The sequence below is a fragment of the Xiphophorus maculatus genome, chromosome 7 (genome assembly GCF_002775205.1).
Source record: "Xiphophorus maculatus strain JP 163 A chromosome 7, X_maculatus-5.0-male, whole genome shotgun sequence".
Lineage (NCBI taxonomy): Eukaryota > Metazoa > Chordata > Actinopteri > Cyprinodontiformes > Poeciliidae > Xiphophorus > Xiphophorus maculatus.
In genome coordinates this window covers 3,087,103-3,108,404 of record NC_036449.1, presented here as the reverse complement: position 1 = coordinate 3,108,404, position 21,302 = coordinate 3,087,103, and the positions used below count along the sequence as shown (strand labels likewise).

General features: G+C 40.9%; 1 protein-coding gene across 3 annotated transcripts in view; it reads right to left on the bottom strand.

The window, feature by feature from the left end:
* Positions 1-307: 307 nt before the first annotated feature.
* ankrd44 (ankyrin repeat domain 44) overlaps positions 308-21,302 on the bottom strand; it is a 36,232-nt gene continuing 15,237 nt past the window's right edge. Inside the window, exons 6-28 of one of the 3 annotated variants that reach the window (XM_023336939.1) lie at positions 21,055-21,142; positions 20,089-20,231; positions 19,025-19,237; positions 18,847-18,925; positions 18,658-18,772; positions 18,492-18,574; positions 16,298-16,361; positions 15,973-16,041; positions 15,683-15,823; positions 14,676-14,741; positions 14,487-14,598; positions 13,602-13,673; positions 12,573-12,774; positions 12,277-12,364; positions 12,076-12,193; positions 10,986-11,208; positions 10,580-10,667; positions 10,411-10,494; positions 10,189-10,334; positions 9,325-9,407; positions 8,760-8,842; positions 7,779-7,870; positions 308-4,675 (exon numbers count right to left, since the gene is read on the bottom strand). In XM_023336939.1, coding sequence (XP_023192707.1) covers positions 4,416-4,675; positions 7,779-7,870; positions 8,760-8,842; positions 9,325-9,407; positions 10,189-10,334; positions 10,411-10,494; positions 10,580-10,667; positions 10,986-11,208; positions 12,076-12,193; positions 12,277-12,364; positions 12,573-12,774; positions 13,602-13,673; positions 14,487-14,598; positions 14,676-14,741; positions 15,683-15,823; positions 15,973-16,041; positions 16,298-16,361; positions 18,492-18,574; positions 18,658-18,772; positions 18,847-18,925; positions 19,025-19,237; positions 20,089-20,231; positions 21,055-21,142 — 2,712 coding nt within the window. In that variant the 3' untranslated portion in view covers positions 308-4,415. The other 2 variants (XM_023336940.1, XM_023336941.1) reach the window with 2 other exon arrangements.

Below are 21,302 nucleotides of genomic sequence, written 5' to 3'. Positions count from 1 at the left end.
CCCCAAATCAACCACCCACCACTCCGTAAGGCCAGTAACGACCAACAAACACAAACATTCACCACAGATCACAGAAAACTGTTTTATTATTAAGGGAGAGACCCGACCAGTCTGCTGTGTTATTCGTTCATTTGGAGGTATCAGGGTAAAGGGGTTTGAATACTTAAAAAAAAATATTAATAAAATTGACATTTGTCAAAATTTGCATGCAAACACGGCATTACCTTTTTTTTCCCCAAGTTTGAAAAACATGGAAGCATTTTATTAAAAGAAATCAGAGAGAAAAAAGTAACTGTCACACAAAAAGTTCAGACAGATTTTAGTTTTATTTGTACAGCTACTATAAAAGAAAGGTTGCTGACAAACAGCCCTCGGCATGTCATACTGCATCAGGAACTGGCATGAAAATCATCAGACGCGTGACGATGGAGATTGTCAGGCCTGCATAAGCTCTTCTTCTTCTTGTCCAGTAATAATACTACTGGTGGCCAGACTCAGCCTCGCAGGCAGAAACACACTGTGCTTGTTCACCATCTGTGTGCTTATCAGTTCATAATCGTTTGAACCCAAACGTCAACCGTCTGTGACAGGAAGTGTTTTCGTACAAAGCTGTGACTAGTCGTTTTCATATCAGTACCTAAAGCCAACTTACACACACACACACACACACACAATTTTAAAGAAAAGCCTGGAGGTACTCCTTTGTTTATTATGACCTATAAGTACAGGTATGTGGGTTTTGATTTGGAGTAACAGCAGAGGGGACGATTCAACATGTCCGATTAGTTTGGTCTCATCATCTGAAATGTTGGCAGTAAATCTAAACAAAGGAAAATCTCCAGACAGGAAGGTGGGGGGGGGGGAAAAACAACACTTTCTCATTCAAAGTAAAATCTATGTCTTCACATATTAAAGGATAAGTTCACACAATAGCATAACTTGATTTTCTCATGGCAACGCGATCTCTTCTCAAGGCATTTCGAATATTCTCTTCACGGATTGAAACAGGCAGATTATTTTTAAAATCGTGAAGTTTTCCGATGTGTGACTTTCTTTTTATGGAGAAGAACCAACAAAAAGCCAAAGCAGTAAACCCAAGGAGAGAGAATCTTCAAGTATTCAAGTGAATTTTATTAACATACAAGTTATTTGGATGTTTTGGTGAACTTATCCTTTAAGAAAAAAACAAAACATTTCCGGAATTTACAAATAGAAAATATTATAAAACGAACCACGTGAATCAACATCAAGGCACTGGACACATTAGAGACAATGGCACGTTGCTGGTATGCAGACAAAAGGGGGTGAGAAAAGAGGGAGGAGGGGGGAGTGGTCAAGGCCCTGTGTAATTTTACATTTAAGTGCTGGCAGTATTTGTACCATCATGAAGTTAATAAATAGCACAAAGAACTGAGCTAAGAAGACATTTTCACCACAGGAGACTTTTGGTCTTTTTCTGGGAATCTGGAAACCGTGCTACTCTGAATTGTAAAGTGTGCAAACGCGCACAACCGAGTGGTTCACATGGAGAGGTCAAAGTGCAGGAGGCCATTTAAGACTGCGGGACAAAATGCACTAATGTACGTGATAATCTCATGATTCGTCCACATCTGCACAAATACTGCGTTCCATCGACGGGTACACCTGTTCCCTCAACGAATCATTCCACACATCATCTGAACCAATCTGGGGTTTTCTAAGGCCAATGCCCATACTGACATTTAAAAATAAGGGCAGTTGGTATTCTACGCAAATCATAGTTATTTTGTTTGTCTGGTGCCCCCCCCCCCCAAGTGTCCATTTCTTTTCCTTTATTAAAGATTCATGTAGCAATGACGCATTTCTCCTGTCTCAACAGATCTGCTGGTGAAGACATTTTAGGCGACTCACTTGGATCAGATTCTGTTTTCTGCCAGAATAAAGAATTTCCTGGTAGAAAATATGAGAGATTCCCATATAAGAGAACTCTTAGGACTTTACACTAAGATCTAAGAAATGTTACTATGCTAATATGTAAGTCTAGTACCTTCATCCTGAATCTTTTTTATACCCGTAACTCTGTTGTACCAATGTTCTTCTATGGAAAGTATTTTTAATGATTTTGTTAATATGCTCAAATCCCACATATTCTTAATGCTGAGATTTTTTAAAATCTCAACATTACACCCTATTCTCATTTACTTCGGTTCCGACCAGCTGACTCCTATGAAATATGACAAGATTATAAAACACTTACATATTTGGAGTAAGATCAGACAGGACAGCATGAGAAACAGGAAAGCCTCGATTCTCACTCCGTAAGAGTGAGAGTTGGAAACACATTTATATCGTACCGTGTAAAACCTTTCATTTTCGGTTAAATCCAGCCAATGATGTGCATGACATTTTCTGTTGGTGGAACTGAGATGTACCCGTTCTCTCTCTTACTCTCTCCTGGTGAAAATTAAACTACCAAGCATCTCATTGAGGCTGTACTGCTCACATTTCATTAAACCACACAGCCAACTCCACACTTGTGCTTTTAAGCTGGTAAAACATTTCAAAAAGTACCTGCTCATGTAACCCTTCAGTACATGGCAATTATCTATGCATGGAAGTCAAATATTTGGTACAAGTTTTAAAAAACTTAAAACTACACTGGAATTTCTGAATAATCTTAATTGTGTACAAACAGTTAAAATGGCTTTTTTTTTTTTTTTTTACAAAAAAAAGAAACCTCGTCTCAGAGCGGCATGGCTTTGCCATGCAGATGCTAAGTACCGAGGTTAGTTTACATTGAAGCACCACCTGAGCGTAAGAACCAACTGCGGCGTCAGTCAGTGTAAGCGTGCAGACCGGCGCTGAGGCCGGTCCAGATGGAGCTCTCCTCGTTTGGGGACCTAGCGGGCCGGCAGGCCGCAGGCGCCGGTCCAGGGAAGAAACGAAGGAGAGCCGCCGGACATCCTGCTCCGAGAGTCAGAGAGGAACTGTCCGCAGGCGCAATGTGGGGATGTGGAGCCCCAAGGGTTCACTGTGTAACAGCTGGACTACGTCGTCTGTTTAACAAAAAACCAATACTAAAAAAAACTACTTCTTAATATTAATTTCAGTCAAGTCTGAATGTTCAGAAAAATTAAGCAAGTCATCTTATTGCTTTTAAACTCACACGTTTCAGCTATCGGCTCCCAAACTGCATCTGTTAACCGTTTGTGTTTCCACTGTAGGGCTGAACGATATGAATCAATCAATATCAATAATTATTGATTAGTTATTTTGTCTTAAATATGTGAAATACTGCCAGACCGGTGACGTGACCTTTCCTGTTTTATTCACAATTTCCTCTCCAGCTTTTTCTCTTTGAAATGCACGCTGTTGTTTTTTTTACATTTCAGCAGTAAGCAGTGAGACTCGGGGGTGAAACATGAAACTGTTGCTGCGCAAGTTACTGAATAGGTTGTTGCTAGGTAACCAAAGAGTAAGTGAGTTTGTTGGTGTCATCAACTGTGCTTAGCTGGCCAGCTAAAGCCTTTCCTCTGCCTACATCCCCCAGAATGCTGCTCGGTTCTGAATCGGAGCTCAATGAAAGGATTGAAAATTCTACTGGATGTATTGAATATTTATATTGATCAAGTGTCTATCGCGATATATGTTGTTATTCATTTATTGCCCAGAATCAAACCAAGAAAAAAAAAAACTGACTAATGCAGCATTGATTTCAGATTTTTTTATAGTGCTTCCAGTTTCAAAGCTAAGGAAAGTCAGTGTAGAACAGTAAAATTTATAATTTATAACTAGAAGAATTTGAAATTAATTGCTCCGATCCTGACGTCCTGTTTAGCCACCAAATGGATAAAACTAAAAAGCTCTGACTTTCAGGAATAACATTTTAACCGAGGAGTAACTGAAAGAGGCTCCTACAGTGGAAACACAGCTAATGGTGCAATGGAAAATCAACATCCTAGATTTATAGATTCCTCATTATTTTTTATAAACTACTAATTTTTTTTTTCAATAATCTAAAACTTGAAAGTCAAGAAAGTTACATTTTGATTTGACTTTTTCATAAGGCGTGAAAAGTTGATCATGTTTCGCACAAAATCCCAAGAACGCATCGCAGCGGAACAAAGCCTGGTTGTTAGAAAAAAATAAAATAAATTTTAGTTTGTAACAGATTCAGACAAGTATGATTCATTAAAAAAAGAAAAGAAAAAAAGCTAATGAAAATATAAATTATTTAAAGAATAAATTAGAAATTATTTTCTGAGATAATTATTTTATATATATTTTTTGTAATATCTGTAAATGATGATTGTAAAGTTGCTTCTTTCTGTAACACTGAATCCCTTTGGAGCTCCATGCTGACCAACGTCCCGCTCTGCTTGGCAGGAGCGCCGTTCTGCTGAGGAGTCCGGGTGACCAGCTCGAGGTAAGAATCATCAAAACGTTTCAGAGTCCTCCGAGTCGTTCTCAGTAGTTCCCTCGCTGGAAGGTCCCGAGGGGTTCCTGGGGCTGCGGGGTCCCCGAGGGCCGGCGGCAACGCCTTTACCCCCCTGGTGGGGCAGCTGCCTCAGCAGGGAGCCTGGGGAGGGAGCTCCAGAGCTGCAAGGGGAGCAGAAAGGCATCATGGTAGCCAGAATGAGAGCCAGACAGTCAGCCACCTCTCTGCTAGGAGTACAAGCCAGAGCAGGGGTCAGACCTGAGGCAGAGAGACAGAGACGGAGCAAAGAGGAAGAGGAGGAGGAGGAAGGAGACAGGGAGATGTGGAGGAAGCGAGGGAGGCGAAGCAGAAGACAAAGATGGAGCAGCATTCCGTTAGTCTCCGGCCAGCTGACAGGTGGAGCAAAGAGAAGGGAGAACACTGAAGACAGGAACGACAGTCAGTCAGGGCTGGACTGAGGAACCACTAAAGGTTTTAACTCACAGCCAGGGATGCAAGTTATTGATTAATGAGCTGATCTAAAGATGATCAACTCAAGATTAATTGATCAGCAGCCATTTGCTTAAAAACCTGAGTTTTCTCTTGTATTGGGCCTCTTCCAACCGTCTTATCATAACATGGATGGCAACATTTTCTGGAATATGCTGAATTATAAACAGGAAATCATGATTAAGGTTTAACATATATTAGAGTCAGCTGAGCTAAATACGACTGACTCAACAGATAATTCAGTCATTATTAAGCTTAGACATTATGGTCATTCGTGTTGATTTTTTCCAAATCATAAGTTCTATCAATTTAATTTTTCTTTGAGCTGCTAGAAGATACTTAAGTTAGTTTGGAACCGAAACCTGTAATTAATTTTTGTATTTGGAAATGTTCAGATTACTTTGGTCACTTTTAGACCCTCCCATTCATTAAAGAGATGAAGACCACACCAGGGTCGGGGTGGATTTGTTTGTTTGTCGAATGTCCGGTGTGATGACGGGCATTTTTGTTTTTTCCCGCTCTCTGAACTTGTAGGTCAGTCTTGGTTAACTTTCGTTTTCATCGAAGTTTTTCAAAATTGTTGTTATTGATTTGCTCGTATTTTTGCTAGAAAATATGAAAAACTTCAAATATTTTTTCAAACAATAAAGTCAGAAGTGCGTTCAAGAAGCAAACACCTGATGCCGCCCACGGTCTTTCTGGAATAATTTTGGTTTTGGAGCTTAGAAGGCCGTGAAAACATAGGTTGCTGAGTAGAAAAATAAAAGATGAAAAAAAAAATAGATATTTGAAACACGAAATATATTTTAAAACACAACTGGACAAAATGCGTTTAGCATCTCAAACCGGACTCTAGTTGGACTGTTTTTCTTTCCCGTTCTGGTAAGGCTCAGCTGTCATTAATTTTTTATCACTGGCTCCCATGGGTGTGACCAACAGCGCCCTCTGATGGATGGCGCCCAAACTGCAACACTAAAACAAGGTCTACATGGATCAGAACTAGTTTTAACGTAATAAACCATTAGTCAAAAGTCAGTTAATTGTTCACATCCCTAATCACAACTATCCCACAGTTATTTATTGTTCATTCCATCCTGAATAGTGATAAAGAAGTCTAAAAGGGTTTTGAGCTTTGAAACAAAGATGAACCACATCGCTTTCCATGTAGAAGGAGCCTCAAAGCTCAACATTTTCAGCCTGTTCTTTAGTGGATGCTGCTCATTTCACTGCATCAACATTTCCTGCTTTTTGCAGTTTACATCGTTTCTTCTTCAGCTGTTCAGAGAACAGAGAGGATCCAGCTGCCACAGAACGCCAACTGCTTCCTGCTTTGGAAAGGTTTCATGTGCTGGAGTCAATTTCAAACGCATTACAGCAAATGTGCATTGTTTCTATTATTTTACACTTACCTGTATTTGTAAAAGAACACACAGGATTTGGGAATGTTTACAGGGATTTAGGAAATCACCTGCTTTCTGTAGGGAATACAGAAATATTGCAGTGTTTACTGGATGCTGTCGTGTTCTAAAATACAAATACACATATAGGAATATTAAAAGATATAAAAAGAGGCTGATAAACATTAGATTTGTTGTTTATGTTTAAATTAGTTTTCTTACTATAATGTGAGAATTCAAACAGGGTCGATTTGGACTTTAGTTGACAATTTGGGTCTTAAAAACAGCGACGTCCAGCCCTGACCAGTAAACACATTAAATAGAGAACACAGCAAGTCGGCAAGCAACCTGAACCGTTCAGTCACAGCTCCCACCAGCTGAATGCAAATGAAAGCATTTAATATCGGAACCCTTTGGAAAGAAAAATGGTTATTATGAGCCAAAAATCTTATTAAATATTCATCCTGGTTTTCACAATCAATATGTTCTAGAAGAGATGCTTTAAAATTAAGGTTGTACAATATAATGGTATTAACATCGGTATTGGCCAAAGTCAGGCAGTTTTTAATATATCGATACCAGTCCAATAAATCAAACTGGACTGATATTAACATCCGATCTTTCTATTTTGTTACTGATCTGATCTGGATTGAGAGGGGAGCAGGTTGGTCATGTGACAGTGATGCACCAAAGGATTATGGGGAGTTTAACTGAAGCAAAGACACCTTGGTGAATCAAAAGGGACTAGAAATGTATATTGATATTGATGTATATCAATTATTTGCAATATTAATATCGGCCCAAATTTTTATATTATTGCATCCCTAATTAAAATCTTTTCAAAGAGCTGAGAAAGTATTATAGGAGAGTTTCTACAATCATAAAAAGAGAGAAAATGTTAAAATTTTGCCTGACAAAACACAAAATCTTACCAAGCAATTTTGGTCTAGTTTCTGGTGAAAATATCTAAATACACTTGTAATAAGAGAAAACTACTTTATAAGTAACTTTCCAGCAAGATATAGAAGCTTGTTTTAGGTTAATAATTCCCTAATATTGATGAAAAAGTACTGATCCACTAGTAGATTATTTCACTGATGAGACTTTTTTCTTATAAGTGAAATAATCTGCGAGGGCAACTATGGAACTAGTACTTCTTCATCAATATTAAGAAGTTATTGACTTAAAACAAGCTCCTGTATTTTGCTGAAAAGTTACTTATAAGTTGGTTTTCTCTTCTAGTTGCACTAGAAACTAGACCAAAAACAGTTAGTAAAATGTTATGCTACTGCAGTGTATGCCTGTAATGTCACTGTACGCGTCAACCCAGTGGGAGCTGCTGTTAAAAGTGGAGCATCTGCAGAGCAGAGAGAAAGTCGTTTCCAAACCCTTCAGCAGTACAGTGCAGTTCATGCTGCAGGAGAGAGAAGCGTTCATGCAGAGCAGCAGTGATGGCGTGAAGCTGGTCATCCTACCGTTCTCATCGGCCGTCTGGACGTTGGCTCCTCTGGACAGCAAATCCTGGACCGCCTTCTTCAGGCCGCTGCGGGCGGCCAGGTGGAGCGGACTGACGGAGACAGACAGTTTCACACTGACATCGCTTCACTGGATCATATCACACTGCTGCCCAGGCTAAAAAGAAAACAACTTTTCCCTTTGCTCCTTCTCTTCCAGACCGAACACCGAACCAGGGAGAGTTCCAGAACATGTAAGTTCTATTTTATATACACTTTTTCCAATAAGTAATCCTACACATTTTAGCAATATATAAAGTCTAACCTGGTGTAGGTAAATACAAAAGTATTTACACCTCGTGAACATTTTTAGCATTTAGTCATTTTACAATCACAAACCTCACTGTATTTTATTGGGATTATAATGTCATAAACAAACACAAAGTATTGAGTGATTGCCAAGTGGAAGAAAGATACATGACTTTGAGACTTTTTACAAATAAAGATCTAAAAACAATGTGGAATACATATGTTTTCAGCCCCCTTCACAATGACACCTCTAAATAAAATCTACAGTAAGATTGTAATATGACAAAAGCCTTGTCCAAAATATAAACATATTTTTATAAAAACAAATATCTCCACCATATTGTTTAAAAAACAAGATATCATGCACACAGGATTGGTTTCAATTTTCATCCACATGAACCCGCACAACCATGGCGAACACATAGGGGGCAGTATAGCGCAAAGCTAAAACCCGTTAGCCAATACAAGTCATTCAAAACCAAAATGACTTCCTGTTAGGAATTAAACATGGTGCCAGATTTATAGGTTGAGCTACTTTTAAATAGTGTATTAGATTATATAAGTTACTAAAACACTAGATGACGTGGACTGTTAATATAACATAAAAAATAAACGGAATGCATTTCGAAATATATCCCTTGTAGATAATTCATACGTTTAGCTTAATTTTTATCCAGCTTCTTAGACACTCACGTTTGCAGCGCTGCATTTGTGGCATTTATGAGTGAAGAGTCAGACATCTTCTCCATGATCAACAATGCACAGTCTTCTTTCCCCTGAAACCAGAACATGCTACAGGTCAGGAGGAAAAAAATGACACTTATGGTAAACAGAGTGAAAACACATAACACATAACATTTTCTCATTAAATGTCCCAGTCAAAGTGTTTTAAATGCTCAGTTTTGGGGACAACTGACTAAGCTTATGTCATAAAACTCAGTTTTTGTGCTTTGAACTTAAAAATCACAGCCCATTTTCCTCTGCACAGCTTGCGTACCTCCCTTAAAGGCCATGCACATTACTCTGTTGATTCTATCAAATCTTGGTTTTTACAAACAATCTGAGTGTTTTTCACCTTTCCTAATGCATGCGCACATGTAGTGAAAGATTACTGAATCTGTGACTCAGTCTGGAGGAGAGATATATATACGTATACTATCAGCCACAAGCTGAATTACAAACAACTCATGACAAAACAGAGAGCAAATGTGCTAAAGTTAGCATATCACATTAGCAAATACTAAAGCTATGCACTTACATTACTGCAAGCCAGATGCAGGGCGGTGTTGCCATCTTTGTCTGTTAGACTGAGGTTGGCGTTAGCGCTGGTCAACAGCAAGTCTGCAAGAGAGCCATGTTAATACGCAGCTAAAACAACAACCAGACTGACTGCTGGGAAGGTTTTTAAATGGACTCAAATGGTCATTTTCCACTGGCACTTACTCAGCAAGGCTCAACTTGACTCTACGCAGTTACAGATTTTCTCTAGGTTTAAATTAAAAACTAGAAAAATTTAAAATCAGAAGAAAAAAAATCACCAAAAGAAACCAAACAAAATTAAAGAATTAAAAACCTCTAAACTTCCTCTAGAAGTTACATGGTAACAGTTTTTATCCAGCACATATGTTATCATCACAAGCCTAGTAGTTTCTCAACTCTATCTCAAAACAGATTTGGTTTCGATTTGCTCACGAATGATCATTTTTGCACCTTTAGGAAAAATCCACATAAACCATGTTCATATGTTATTACAGCATTTTGTAGATGCCTATAAACTTTGCCAACATTGTTTCTGAAGTTTGAAAAAAGTAATAGAAAGGAACAAACACAAAAATACCTAAGAGGTCTGAAATTTGACGATATATCAAACTTTTATTAAAAGTATCGGCCTCAGTATTGACGATTTATTTACTTGGTATTGGATTGATGCCAACATATAAAATGCTGGACAGCGTTAATTTGTGCCATGTACACGTATGTGGTAATACTTCCTGGACTCTGGGGTCATCTATATGAAGACCCCGCCCGCTTACACCTGTTCATCTTCTGTAACAGAAAACCAGAACTGTGCAGAGTTGAGTTGAGCTGCTAGGTGGAAAAGCACCAAATCAGGAATCATCACCAAGAGCTTCGGCCCGGCCCTTCTCAGCTGCCATCATGAGTGCAGTGCGGCCTGACTGGTCTGCGGTGTCCACAGGTGCATCATGGGAAAAGAGCAGATGGATGCAGTCTACGTGGCCGCTGAACGCCGCGGCGTGGAGAGGAGTCCTGCAGGAGTAAAAAGCTGTGATGCAGCGCAGATTGATGGCGCTGCAGCACCAGTGCTTTCACACCGACGTCTTACCTGCCCTTAGCATCACTGCATCCAGCGATGTCCGACCCCATGGCCTCCAGCAGCAGCGACGCACACGGCTCATGATCGTTCAACCTGGCAATTTAAGCATTGACACAAGCTCCGGCATGAAGGACGGCAAAACAAGAGAGCCGCAGTGAGAGTCGGCAGCCAGACTTACACCGCACAGTGTAGAGGAGTGAACGGATTGCCGTCGATGCACCGGCAGCCTTTCTGCTCCAGCAGAACCTCCACACACCCTTCATGGCCTGGAAACACACACTCATCGTCAGCGCTGACCAGTGGAGTTTATTATCTGGGTTTATTGTTTCATTTGTGGAAATTTATTCTGTAAAAAGTCTGTCCTCCTTTTCATAAACCTGCATGTTTTGAACATTTTAACTTCAAATTAACCTACACAGTTGAATAATCTTTTGGAAAACAATATTTCTGCACAGTTGGAATAATTGCCTAATTTTGGCTGATTTAGCTTAAAAACAGAAATGGACAAAACTCATTCTTAGTTCCTGACAGTTAACCAGAGGAACCAACCATCTTCCAGCAGCGGGTGTCTTTCAGTCACTAACCATAGTAGCAGGCCCAGTGCAGAGGTGTGTACCCGCCGTGGTCTCTTAGTGGGGGCAGAGAGGGCGACTCTGAGCAGGCGATGCTCAGAAGCTCGCTCAGCCAGGAGGCGTGGCCTCGCGCAGCAGCCAGGTGGATGGCGGTGCGACCCCGAGAGTCTCCTAGCAACACTGAGGCCTCTTGCTCCAGCAGACACTGGATGCACTCCTCCTGACCGCACAGCAGCTGGGGCGGACAGAGAGCAGGTCAGAGTGTAACTTCACAGGAACAGTCACATGATCAACAACAGCAAGTCTGACAGATTCATTCATGACAGGCACCGGCTGGCTCAGCGCTCTGCAACCTGCGGCTCCGGGGCCACAAGTGGCTCTTTGGATCTTTCACAATGAAAAAAATAATGTCCATTTTGCAAATTCAATAAAAAACCTTGTCTATAATTATATTCGACACAGAACTTCCTGATGTGGCATTTTTAGCTTCACCTGGTTCAAATTGTTTAAAACAAATCTCGTATTCGGCACCTTCAGCTGTTGAGCTGAACTTTTCAAATGATGTTAGAAGGATTATTTAGCTGAAGATAAATCCTTTGCTACAAATTAGAAAGTGTTCACCAAAGGAATGTTGTTATTCAATGTTTATTTTGCTACTTTAAAAAGAATCGTAGTATTTGCTTATTTACATTTTTATGTATGGCATAAGTTTGAATCATTAGATGAAAAATCAACTGACTGTAATAATCTTTTTATTAAATTGTTCATCAAAATAATCTTTTACTAAAATAATTGTTAGTTGCAACCCTAAAATTTTCACCGTAAATTTTTGACTACATAACTTTACATGGACTTTTACTACTTTTTTTTCACAAATATGAATATTCCCATAAAATAAAATGTATCCATTTCTTTTTAAAAAAAATTTATGTTGTTCTTTAAAACCTAAGAAACAAAACTGTATTTTTTTAATGACAACTTCTTACAGTAGATATCTTTTTTAAAAATGTTATATTGTCTTATTTTAAAAGGCTTTATAACATTTGCTGCGCTAAACAATTTGTACGTAGCTTCAAAGTAAAGTCTTGTGACAGAGACTCACCCCGAGGTGGAGGGCTGTGAGGCCGTGGCTGTCAGCCACGTTGACGTTGGCTTCCCGCTCCAGCAGCAGTGACACGGCGTCGACATGACCTCCAGCCACCGCCAGCATCAGAGGAGTCCTGCGGGAAACAAGGGCGACGCTTCCTTAAAGCAACAGACACAAAAATAATGCTGGAAGGCAGAAGGGAAGAGCACAACTCACTGTCCCTGAGAGTCAGCGGCATCAATGAGCTCCGCACCGTCCGATTCATCCAGCAGGAGGCGCACACACGTCGTATGGCCGTTCATCACTGAAGAGAGAGGAGCAGACATTAATGGCTGGTCAGCTGACTAACTGTTGAATAGTGGGACAAAAAGTGGATCCAAACAAGGCAAAGTTGTTATAACCATGACTTAAACATGGTTGCAGCGCTGCACTGACCGTTCCCTCTAAATAAAAGGTGATTTGATCAAAAATCTAAAGTTTAATTTGAACTCTATCCATGACTGTTAACCCACCTGCCAGGTGAACAGGTGAACGGCCATACTGCTGGTCACTAGAGTGTGGCGATGCCCCTTGGCTGAGGAGCGTGTGAACGCAGTCGGTGTGGCCCCGGAGGGCGGCCAGGGCCAGAGGGGTCCGTCCTGCCTCGTCTGCCTGGTCCACCTCCCTCTCTCCCTGTAGAAGGACCTCCAGAGCCTGGGCATGGCCGTGGTATGCCTGACGGAAAAACAAGCTCAGAGTAAAGAACGTCAATCAAATGTTTAACAGGGAAACTATCAATAATTCTTAATTAAAATCTCTACACGGGGCAGTGTTAGGTGTTTTCCAGCCACATAGTGCCATTTTATAGAATAATCAAATAACCATTGTGCCTTCAGTTGTTATAAAATGCTTGACTTAAAAGAAATTTGACTTTGTGATTGAACACCATGAAAGTGACAGACTTTTTCCTGTCTCTTTAAGAAACTCCTGCTTTTTCTGAAGCTCCGCCTTCAGGAAGCCTTGACAACATGGCTCCTCTATTAACCCTTTAACAATGTTTTTACCAGTGTTGCACTGAGAAGTAGCTCCTATAATGAGCTCAGCAGATGAGCAGGTCCACCAGGTGTTTACTAATTGCTGCTGGCTAGTCTGAAGGAGCTGAGCGGAGGAGTCGTACGGGAGGGCTGATCTATACTGCAGCTCTGAGGAGGAGCTTCGTTGTCAAAATGGGGCTACAATCCAGGTGTATAGAACAACTGAATGGTTGTCATAGAAATTAAAGGATTTCTAAAACATGCATGAAAGAATCACAGCAAAACTCTAGGTATGTTTTTAATAAGGAAATAATATAAGATGACAAAAATTGGATTTTCCATAATACTGCTCCTTTAATAATCATTTTGCTGACATAAATAAAGCTGAGAAACCCAGTAGAGATGATGTATTAAATCATTTGTCATTACTAATTTTACTTGAAAAATGACCTTATGGAACACCTTTGCTTATAATGCATGACATTATGTGGATTACAGTAAAGTGCAGTAGGAGAAGAGAAGACTTACAGCGAGGTGCAGAGGGCTCCTGGCATGAGGAGACTCAGGTTCTTCTTGAGGTCCATCATCTCTGTTCAGCAGCTGCAAGTCACAACAAAACCAGCATGAGACCCAGCTGGCTGGCCTCAGAAAGACATCCAATGGGATTAAAGGATACTTATGGAGGTGTGGAAGTTTTAATCACCTTTATTTTTCAGAATATTTAAACAATACCTCAGATTAAGGTGAGGGATTATTAGGGATGATTAACTGGCTGTTTATGGGATCCAGCAGTGTTTTAGCTGGACCAATCATTTCAACTATTTCTACAGAGGCAGGATGTAGAAAACACTTAGAAAACTTCCAGCCCACGTGGGATTTATTTACAGTCTAGCAAAGCCACACAGAGACTTTACAGTTAGCTAATCCGACTAGCCTTAATAAAAGATGTAAAAGACAGTCAGAAAAATGTTAGGTCTAAAATCATTCTAGTCTTTTTATTAGCAAAAAAAAAAAGATTCAAAAGTTAAGATGCTGCAATGTGAATTATAAGGCAGATATTGAGTAATTATTTTCACTTTCTTCAGCCTTTGGGCATGCACAGAAAGCCCATTCCCTTCCCAGACTAACAGCTGAACACATTAACATGAGCAAACATTCAGAATGACAAGTTGCTGCTTTCACCAGCATCAAACCGACATAACATGGCAACGACTGCAGGGTGAAAGTTCTTACAGGCAGTTTTAGTCCAAAAAACAAATAAAAAAACCCACAAAAGTTACTGTGTCTTTGTTAGATCACACTGGTGTGTGTGTGTGTGTGTGTGTGTGTGTGTGTGTGTGTGTGTGTGTGTGTGTGTGTGTGTGTGTGTGTGTGTGTGTTTGGGTGTGTGTGTGTGTGTGTGTAGGGACCAACCAGTTCCAGACAGTGCCTGTGTCCGAAGGCGGCAGCGTAATGGACAGGACTGTAGCCCTGTTTGTCTTTGACCGAGGCCGTCGCTCCGCTCTGCAGCAGGAACTCCAAACATCTGCGACACAAACACAGAGACTCAGAGGAGGGAGCAACTGGCAGCAGACATCCAACATGTCCGAACATTTCCCTCACAGCGCAGCCTCCTTCTCCCTCTCTGCCTGCACTCCCTCGCTCTCTGGCTCCAGGGCAACACGCCGCCTGTGGAGGGGTTGAAGGTAAAACACGGGACGTTAGCATAAACAGCGTCATCTCACCACTTATTTTACAGCACTATTACCAGCATACTCTAAAACACGTGTCGAACTAAAGGACTGGGAGCTAAATCTGGCCCGCCATGGCTTTTTAAATAGAACTCTCTAAATAACTGTTGTGCGGATTGTTTTCTTTGGCTTCTGAGAAGTAAAACAAAAATGAAAAAAATGGACAGTGCAGCATGAGCCGACCGTTTAGGAATGGAATGAGGTGAGCAAGGTTATTTACAAGATGGAAAGAAAAGACATTTCTGTGAATTTACAGATGGACATTATTGCTGAACATTGGGGGAAGTGGGAGAATTATGACACAAAATGTATGTCTGTGGTTATTTGATGTAAATGAAGAACTAAGTGTATTAGTTTTCAAAAAATCTTAATTGTTATCTCTTTCAATTTAAGTTAAACATTGCTACATGTTAACGTTCCTTCTCATTAATTTTCACTAGAAAATTATGTACATGTTAAAAGGGGAAAAAAAACATATGATCTTGTTGATCTTTTGCTCTCTCAATTTCCTTTTCTTTGGATTGATCTAGATCTGATGGTATTATAACTAATGAGTAATAACTGTCTGCTTCCACCAATGGGGAAAAGGTTTTTTAACTTTGGGATCGGCATGATAAATAAAACTGGGCAGATATAAACAACAAATATTTATTTCTACCTTGTTGCTGTTTGTTTCTGGTTGTTTTTTTTTCTTTTTCAAAGATGTAGAAAGAATAGATATATATAACATTGGTAAATATAAGTTATAGGCCGTAGCAACAATATTAATATCGGCCAAATTCCCTAATCAGATAATCAGAACACATCTTGTGGACAGGCCTGGTGTGTGGTATCATGTTACCAGAGCAATGAGTCAGAAACAGCTCTGTACCAGCTCACCTTCTGTCCAGGTCTGAGGCAGCAGCATAGTGCAGGGCAGAGCGCCCCCACTGGTCGGTCGCATTAATATCAATGCCACAAGCTACCAGGGTCTCCAGACACTGAAAGTGACGGCTGGCTGCTGCATAATGAAGCGGAGTCCTGAGGGACACGGAGACCAACGCATTAAAGCGACACCAGCAGAAACATTCTCAAAAGAAAATAAAGGAAACAAGACCCAATCTGAGGCAACAAGTCAACATGAGAGAATTTAAATAGACTCAGTGACAGCCTGTTGTGCTGTTTCCTACCTGCCACATTTGTCTCTGCGGTTGTGTTCCCCCCCACTGCTCAGCAGCAGTTTGACACAGTCCACATTACTGCACAGAAACAGAAACATGGTTAGTGGAAATGTGTGGCTGTTAATGTTTATAAAGGTTTGGGTTATTTTCCTTTTGGTGTTTAAAATAACATTTTCACATAACTTTATATTTTGATTGGTTTGTTTGACCTTTTGAGTCGCCTTTTTACTTGGTTACTTTTTTTCTACTTTGTTTGAGTGAAAATAATTCTGCCACAATATCAGATGAATTCATGAAGTTCAAAGCGGCCCAATCTGTGAACAGCTGCACTCACCCTCCAGCAGCGGCTGCGTGCAGGCATGTTCTTCCGAGGCTGTCCGGGGTGTCTATCTGGAAGCCTGCGGACAGGACCGAGTCGTTACACATTATGCTAAACCTCCGACCTGAAGGGGGCGGCACAGGGAGACGCAGGGAGGCCAGACAACACACATCGGCAGAGAGACGGAGAAAAGAAGAGAAGCAGGCGGGCATGGAGAGAAAGACAGGTGTTAGTGTGACAGGAGGGGGGAAACGAGGCTCAGGTGGACAGATATAAGCCGTATGTTGCTAACACAGACGACAGAACGTGATGCCTTCAGGTTACATATAGCCAGACAGTTTGAGCAGCTCAGAAGCGGTAGAGAGATTGAACCGGAGGTCTTAACGCAACGCTCAGGAAGAGGGCGGCAGAAGCAACAACAACAACAAAACTCGTAAAAACGCAGGCGGGTCAATGTGACCCCGCCGGAGAACCAAGCATAGATTAAAAGGCTCGCGGGGTCCAAATTCACCCAGTCCCTTAAGACCACGAGAGAGTTAAGTCAGAGAGTTTAGACACTGGTAGACAGGTGGTGTGAAGACAGACAGGAGGGAAATGCGTGATTATGTTTTAGCACAAGCTGTGCTCAAATTACTTTGAGAACTTGCGTTTTGTTTCAACATCTCAGTCATTCTAAAACACGTTCAGACATGTTTTGGACAAGAAGGCGTCTGTTTTTCTCTTCCATCTGCTTTTTTGTTCCACTTTAGAATGTAATGAACTCTGCACCACGGTGTAAAACACCAGGTTCCATCCCAGCCCCACATGCAGCGCCTTCCAAAAGTATTCCCCACCCCTCAACCTTTTCGTATTCTGACATGTTACAACCACAACACACCTCAGGGTGTGTTATTAGGATTTTATATGACAGAACAAGAAGCATGCGGAATGGAAAGTAAAATAAAGTTACAGGCAGTCAGAGAAATGGGAAGTTTGCCACAATTCTCTAGCCATATTTCCATCCAGTTGTCATGCAAATTTTGGGCGTCCATTTAATATGTCACAAAAAATCGAATTACACATATTTCCATCTACAGGTTTGGAACCAATGAAGCGAAGCAAAAAATAATTTAGTGTAATAGAGAAAGTCCTCCCTTCTGAGCCGGAGGTCTGGACATAAACATTTTCTGAGTTTCATGCCTCTGGTAAAGCACAAACCCATTTGACAATTGTGTTTTCATCTCTCCATTTACACATCAACTCTTTTTCGTAAAAACTGTTTTGCTAAATCGAGTACGTTATTTTGAATTTTTGCTGTTTCTAAAAACATTTCTAATGCACAGCTATAACATGTGCAGAAGAAATTCTGATAGAAACACAGCTTCCCATTAGTGCAACTTTGAGTATTTTTATGCTTATGTAACGCTCATTCCAGGGTGGCACACTGGTAGCATTGAAGAAAGTATAAAGTAATTTATTGGTAGTCCAATAAAATGCTCTCAACTCACATTTTCTACCAGAACTGAGTGACTGGAAAGAACTGAAGAAAACAGACATCTCCTGAAATGATTCAGTAAGAACTCTGAGCTCCACTTTTAACTGAGGAACAAATGTAGCCCATCCAACCAGCAGCTGTGCATGGGTTAGAAATATAAATAGGTTCTTTGTGCTCACTTCCACAATATAGCTGAACCACATGATGAACCCTTGTTTGTTTGTACTCATCGCCTGTAGACACAACAAGCACTGGAGTCTTGAAATCATCAAATTGTGTGATTTGATGATTCACACAAATCATCAAATCATTTCCAATGATTTGATGATTTCTAAATACATGGAAATGAGTTACTTATTCAGAGAATGAGTGGAAACCATGTCAGTAGCTGCATTTCCATCACAAATGTGTGCAAAACTTTGTCAATATTCCACTAATGTAAAAAATATATATATATAATCACAATTTTGCGATTGCAGTATTTCCATTAAACAAGAAACGCAATTAAAATCACATGTGAATAAGCTGGTTGACGCGATAAGTCATTAAAAGACATGATGAGGCATCATCCTCCAGATACTTCCTGCTGTCTTCTTCGTCTTTTCCACCAGTGGTAACATCCGGTTATAAATGTGACTCATGTGATGGGAAAAATCATTTCCATTACAGTTTTAGGAAATACACTAATTGCTGCGCGTTTTCCACCATATTTATCAGTATGTGAAGGTAAACTACCTGAGGACAGCAGCTTCCTGCAGCAGTCGGAGTGAGCGTTCAAGGCCGCCAGGTGGAGAGGAAACATCCCATGGACTCCTCGTCTGTACAGACAGATTGACAGTATTTTTAATGATTATAAACCTGCCCTGGTGATGAAAACACTTGCGGACAACAAACGTCACACCTTGTGCAGTCCGCTCCACTAGTGATGAGCGTGTTTATGAGGAGTTCGTGGCCGTAGCGGGCGGCAATGTGAAGCGGAGTGTTGCCGTCCTTATCCACGCTGTCGATCTCTCCACCTGAAACACAAAACGTGGACGTGTGAAGACAGAAGAGCAGCTTCGGGAAAGGACGATGTAGAACAACAACCAACCGTTCTGGATGAGTGTCTGTGAGCGGGTAAAACGACCATGAACCGCTGTCATGTGAAGAGGACTCTTCCCATCTCGGCTCTGATTGAAAACGAAGCAAAAAGGATTCAGGTTTAAAAAGAACAGAACTTTTATTTCAACAGAGCAGTCTGTCGTCCATCACTACCAGCCTGGTTTTACCTGCACGTTAACATCAGCCCCGTTGTTGACCAGGAACTCCAGACAGAGTGCTCCGTGTGTGGAGGCAGCAGCGAAGTGCAGCGGGGTGAAGCCTTTGTTGTTGGGCTGGCTGACGTTGGCGCCGTAGTCGATCAGCTCACTGACGACGGCGTCCTGGCCGTTGAAACAGGCGACGTGGAGCGCCGTGTTGCCGAAGGCATTGGCCTCGTCAATCTGTTGGCACACAGGAGGAAACGTGACCGTAATGGCAGGGATGCGAGACAGAACTGCTGACTTACAGCGACCTGCTAACTTGAAAGAAATTTTACTTCGTAATTCAACGCCTCTCTCTTTAAGAAACTCCTGCTTTTTCTGAAACTCTACGTTTAGGAAACCCTCACAATCACTCGTCTATTAACAATTTAACAATGTTTTTACTGAGAAGTAGCTTGTATTATGGGATAAGGAAATGATCGGATAACACATAATACTAGCCAGCCAGCATAATACAAACGCCTGTAGGTGTTTGTATTATGCTGGCTAGTCTGAAGGAGCTGAGTGGGGAAGTCAAGAGAAGGGCTGCTCTGTAAGTTGGAAGCTCAGAAGCTTGGAAAGTGAAGCTCAAAGGAGGAGCTTTGTCCTCAAAGGCGGAGCTAGGTCCACCCAGGCGTTTTGCACAGCTGAATGGTTACCATGGAGAATAAAGGATTTCTCAGACATCAATGAAAGAATCAAAGTAACACTTCAGATATGTTTTAGTTGAGGGAATAACATAACAGGATGTAAAGCTAAAAAAAGTCAACTGTGCATGATAATACCCCTTTAAAAAAATGGAGCTGCCAGATTTGTGTCTCTTGGTCAATGGTTACCAAATACAACACAAGCTTGACTTGAAGATTTATTGTAGACGTTTATATTCAGTTTACATCAGAGGTGGAGCTTGTAAATATCCGAAGCTTTGGGTTTAAAAGAGGTTTCTTGTTTATTGTAAATGGGTGGAATCCTGTAAATATGAACTGAAACACAGATTGGAAAGGCTTTATCTGTAAGAAACCAGTCAACCTGCTCTGACGATCTGTTCTTACCTCTACCGCCAGGTTGAGCAGATGTTTGACCACGGGCAGCTGTCCGCTGGACGCTGCAGCGTGAAGAGGCGTGTACCCCCGCTTGTCCTTACAGCTGATCTCTGCACCCTGACTCACCAGCTGACGCACTACTTCCAAATGACCTGCAGGGGGCAGCAGCACACAAACCAAGTCACACCTGAATAACTCTGGGCATGAACCTTTTTCTAAACAGGAGTCAGATCCTGGAACTTTCTGAATGATTCAACATTCATGCTCTGTTTTAGTTGAGAGGTCCAGTACCTCCAGCCTTCGCTTTAGTTAGCAGACACAGCCTGCAACGCTGAGAGCTAAAATGGAAGCACGTGATTGTGGTCATTTTTCTGATTATCAGCACAAAAAAAAAAAAGACCAGGACACTTGACTGAAAACTGACTTGAAAGCAGAACATGGAGAGAGAAGAAAAGACCTTATTATAAGGATAACAACATCAGACATTAATGTCTCTACTCTACTCTAACACCTAAACGCACAAAGTGACTCTATGCTGAAAAATAACCAACTTCAGATTAAAAATTAGGCTTTTATTATTTACTGGCACCCCTTGTAAGTGTGTGAAATCTTAGTTTTTATTGCAGTACTATAATCTCCCAAAAATTGACATGGTATAATCTCCCAATAATAATTCCTGTTTTCCCATTTTGAAATAATAGATTGAAGTCATTAAAATGTATAGCTCAGTTTAACCCAATTAAATTGTTTCATATTTCTATTTCCAATTTTGGATTTGTGTCTAAGAAGGAATATAGTGTTAAGAACATAGGAGGGGAATAATGGGAAGAAAAAAGGAGGAAATACTATAAAACACTAAAAACAAACATTTTAGGCTTGTATTAAACCCCCCCAGCAATATTAAGCTTTTTACACATCTTGGACAGGAATAAATGTGACATTTAGTTCTATAAGAAAGAGGTGAGTTGGTCTCACCCATGAAAGCGGCCCAATGCAGCGCTCGGCCGTCCTTCTTGTCGAAGGCGTTGATGTTCGCTCCTTTAGCAAGCAGAAGGTTCACCATCTGAGGGAAAGCAAGCAGAGGAAGAGGGATTGGTTGGTACAACATGATGAACACATAAACACAGCTCGTCTCCTGGCTCACTTGTTGCTTGAAAACTGTGGAGGACTTGTTGTTGGTGGTGAAAACAGCAGATTAATTTTAGCTCTGGCACATTTCTGAA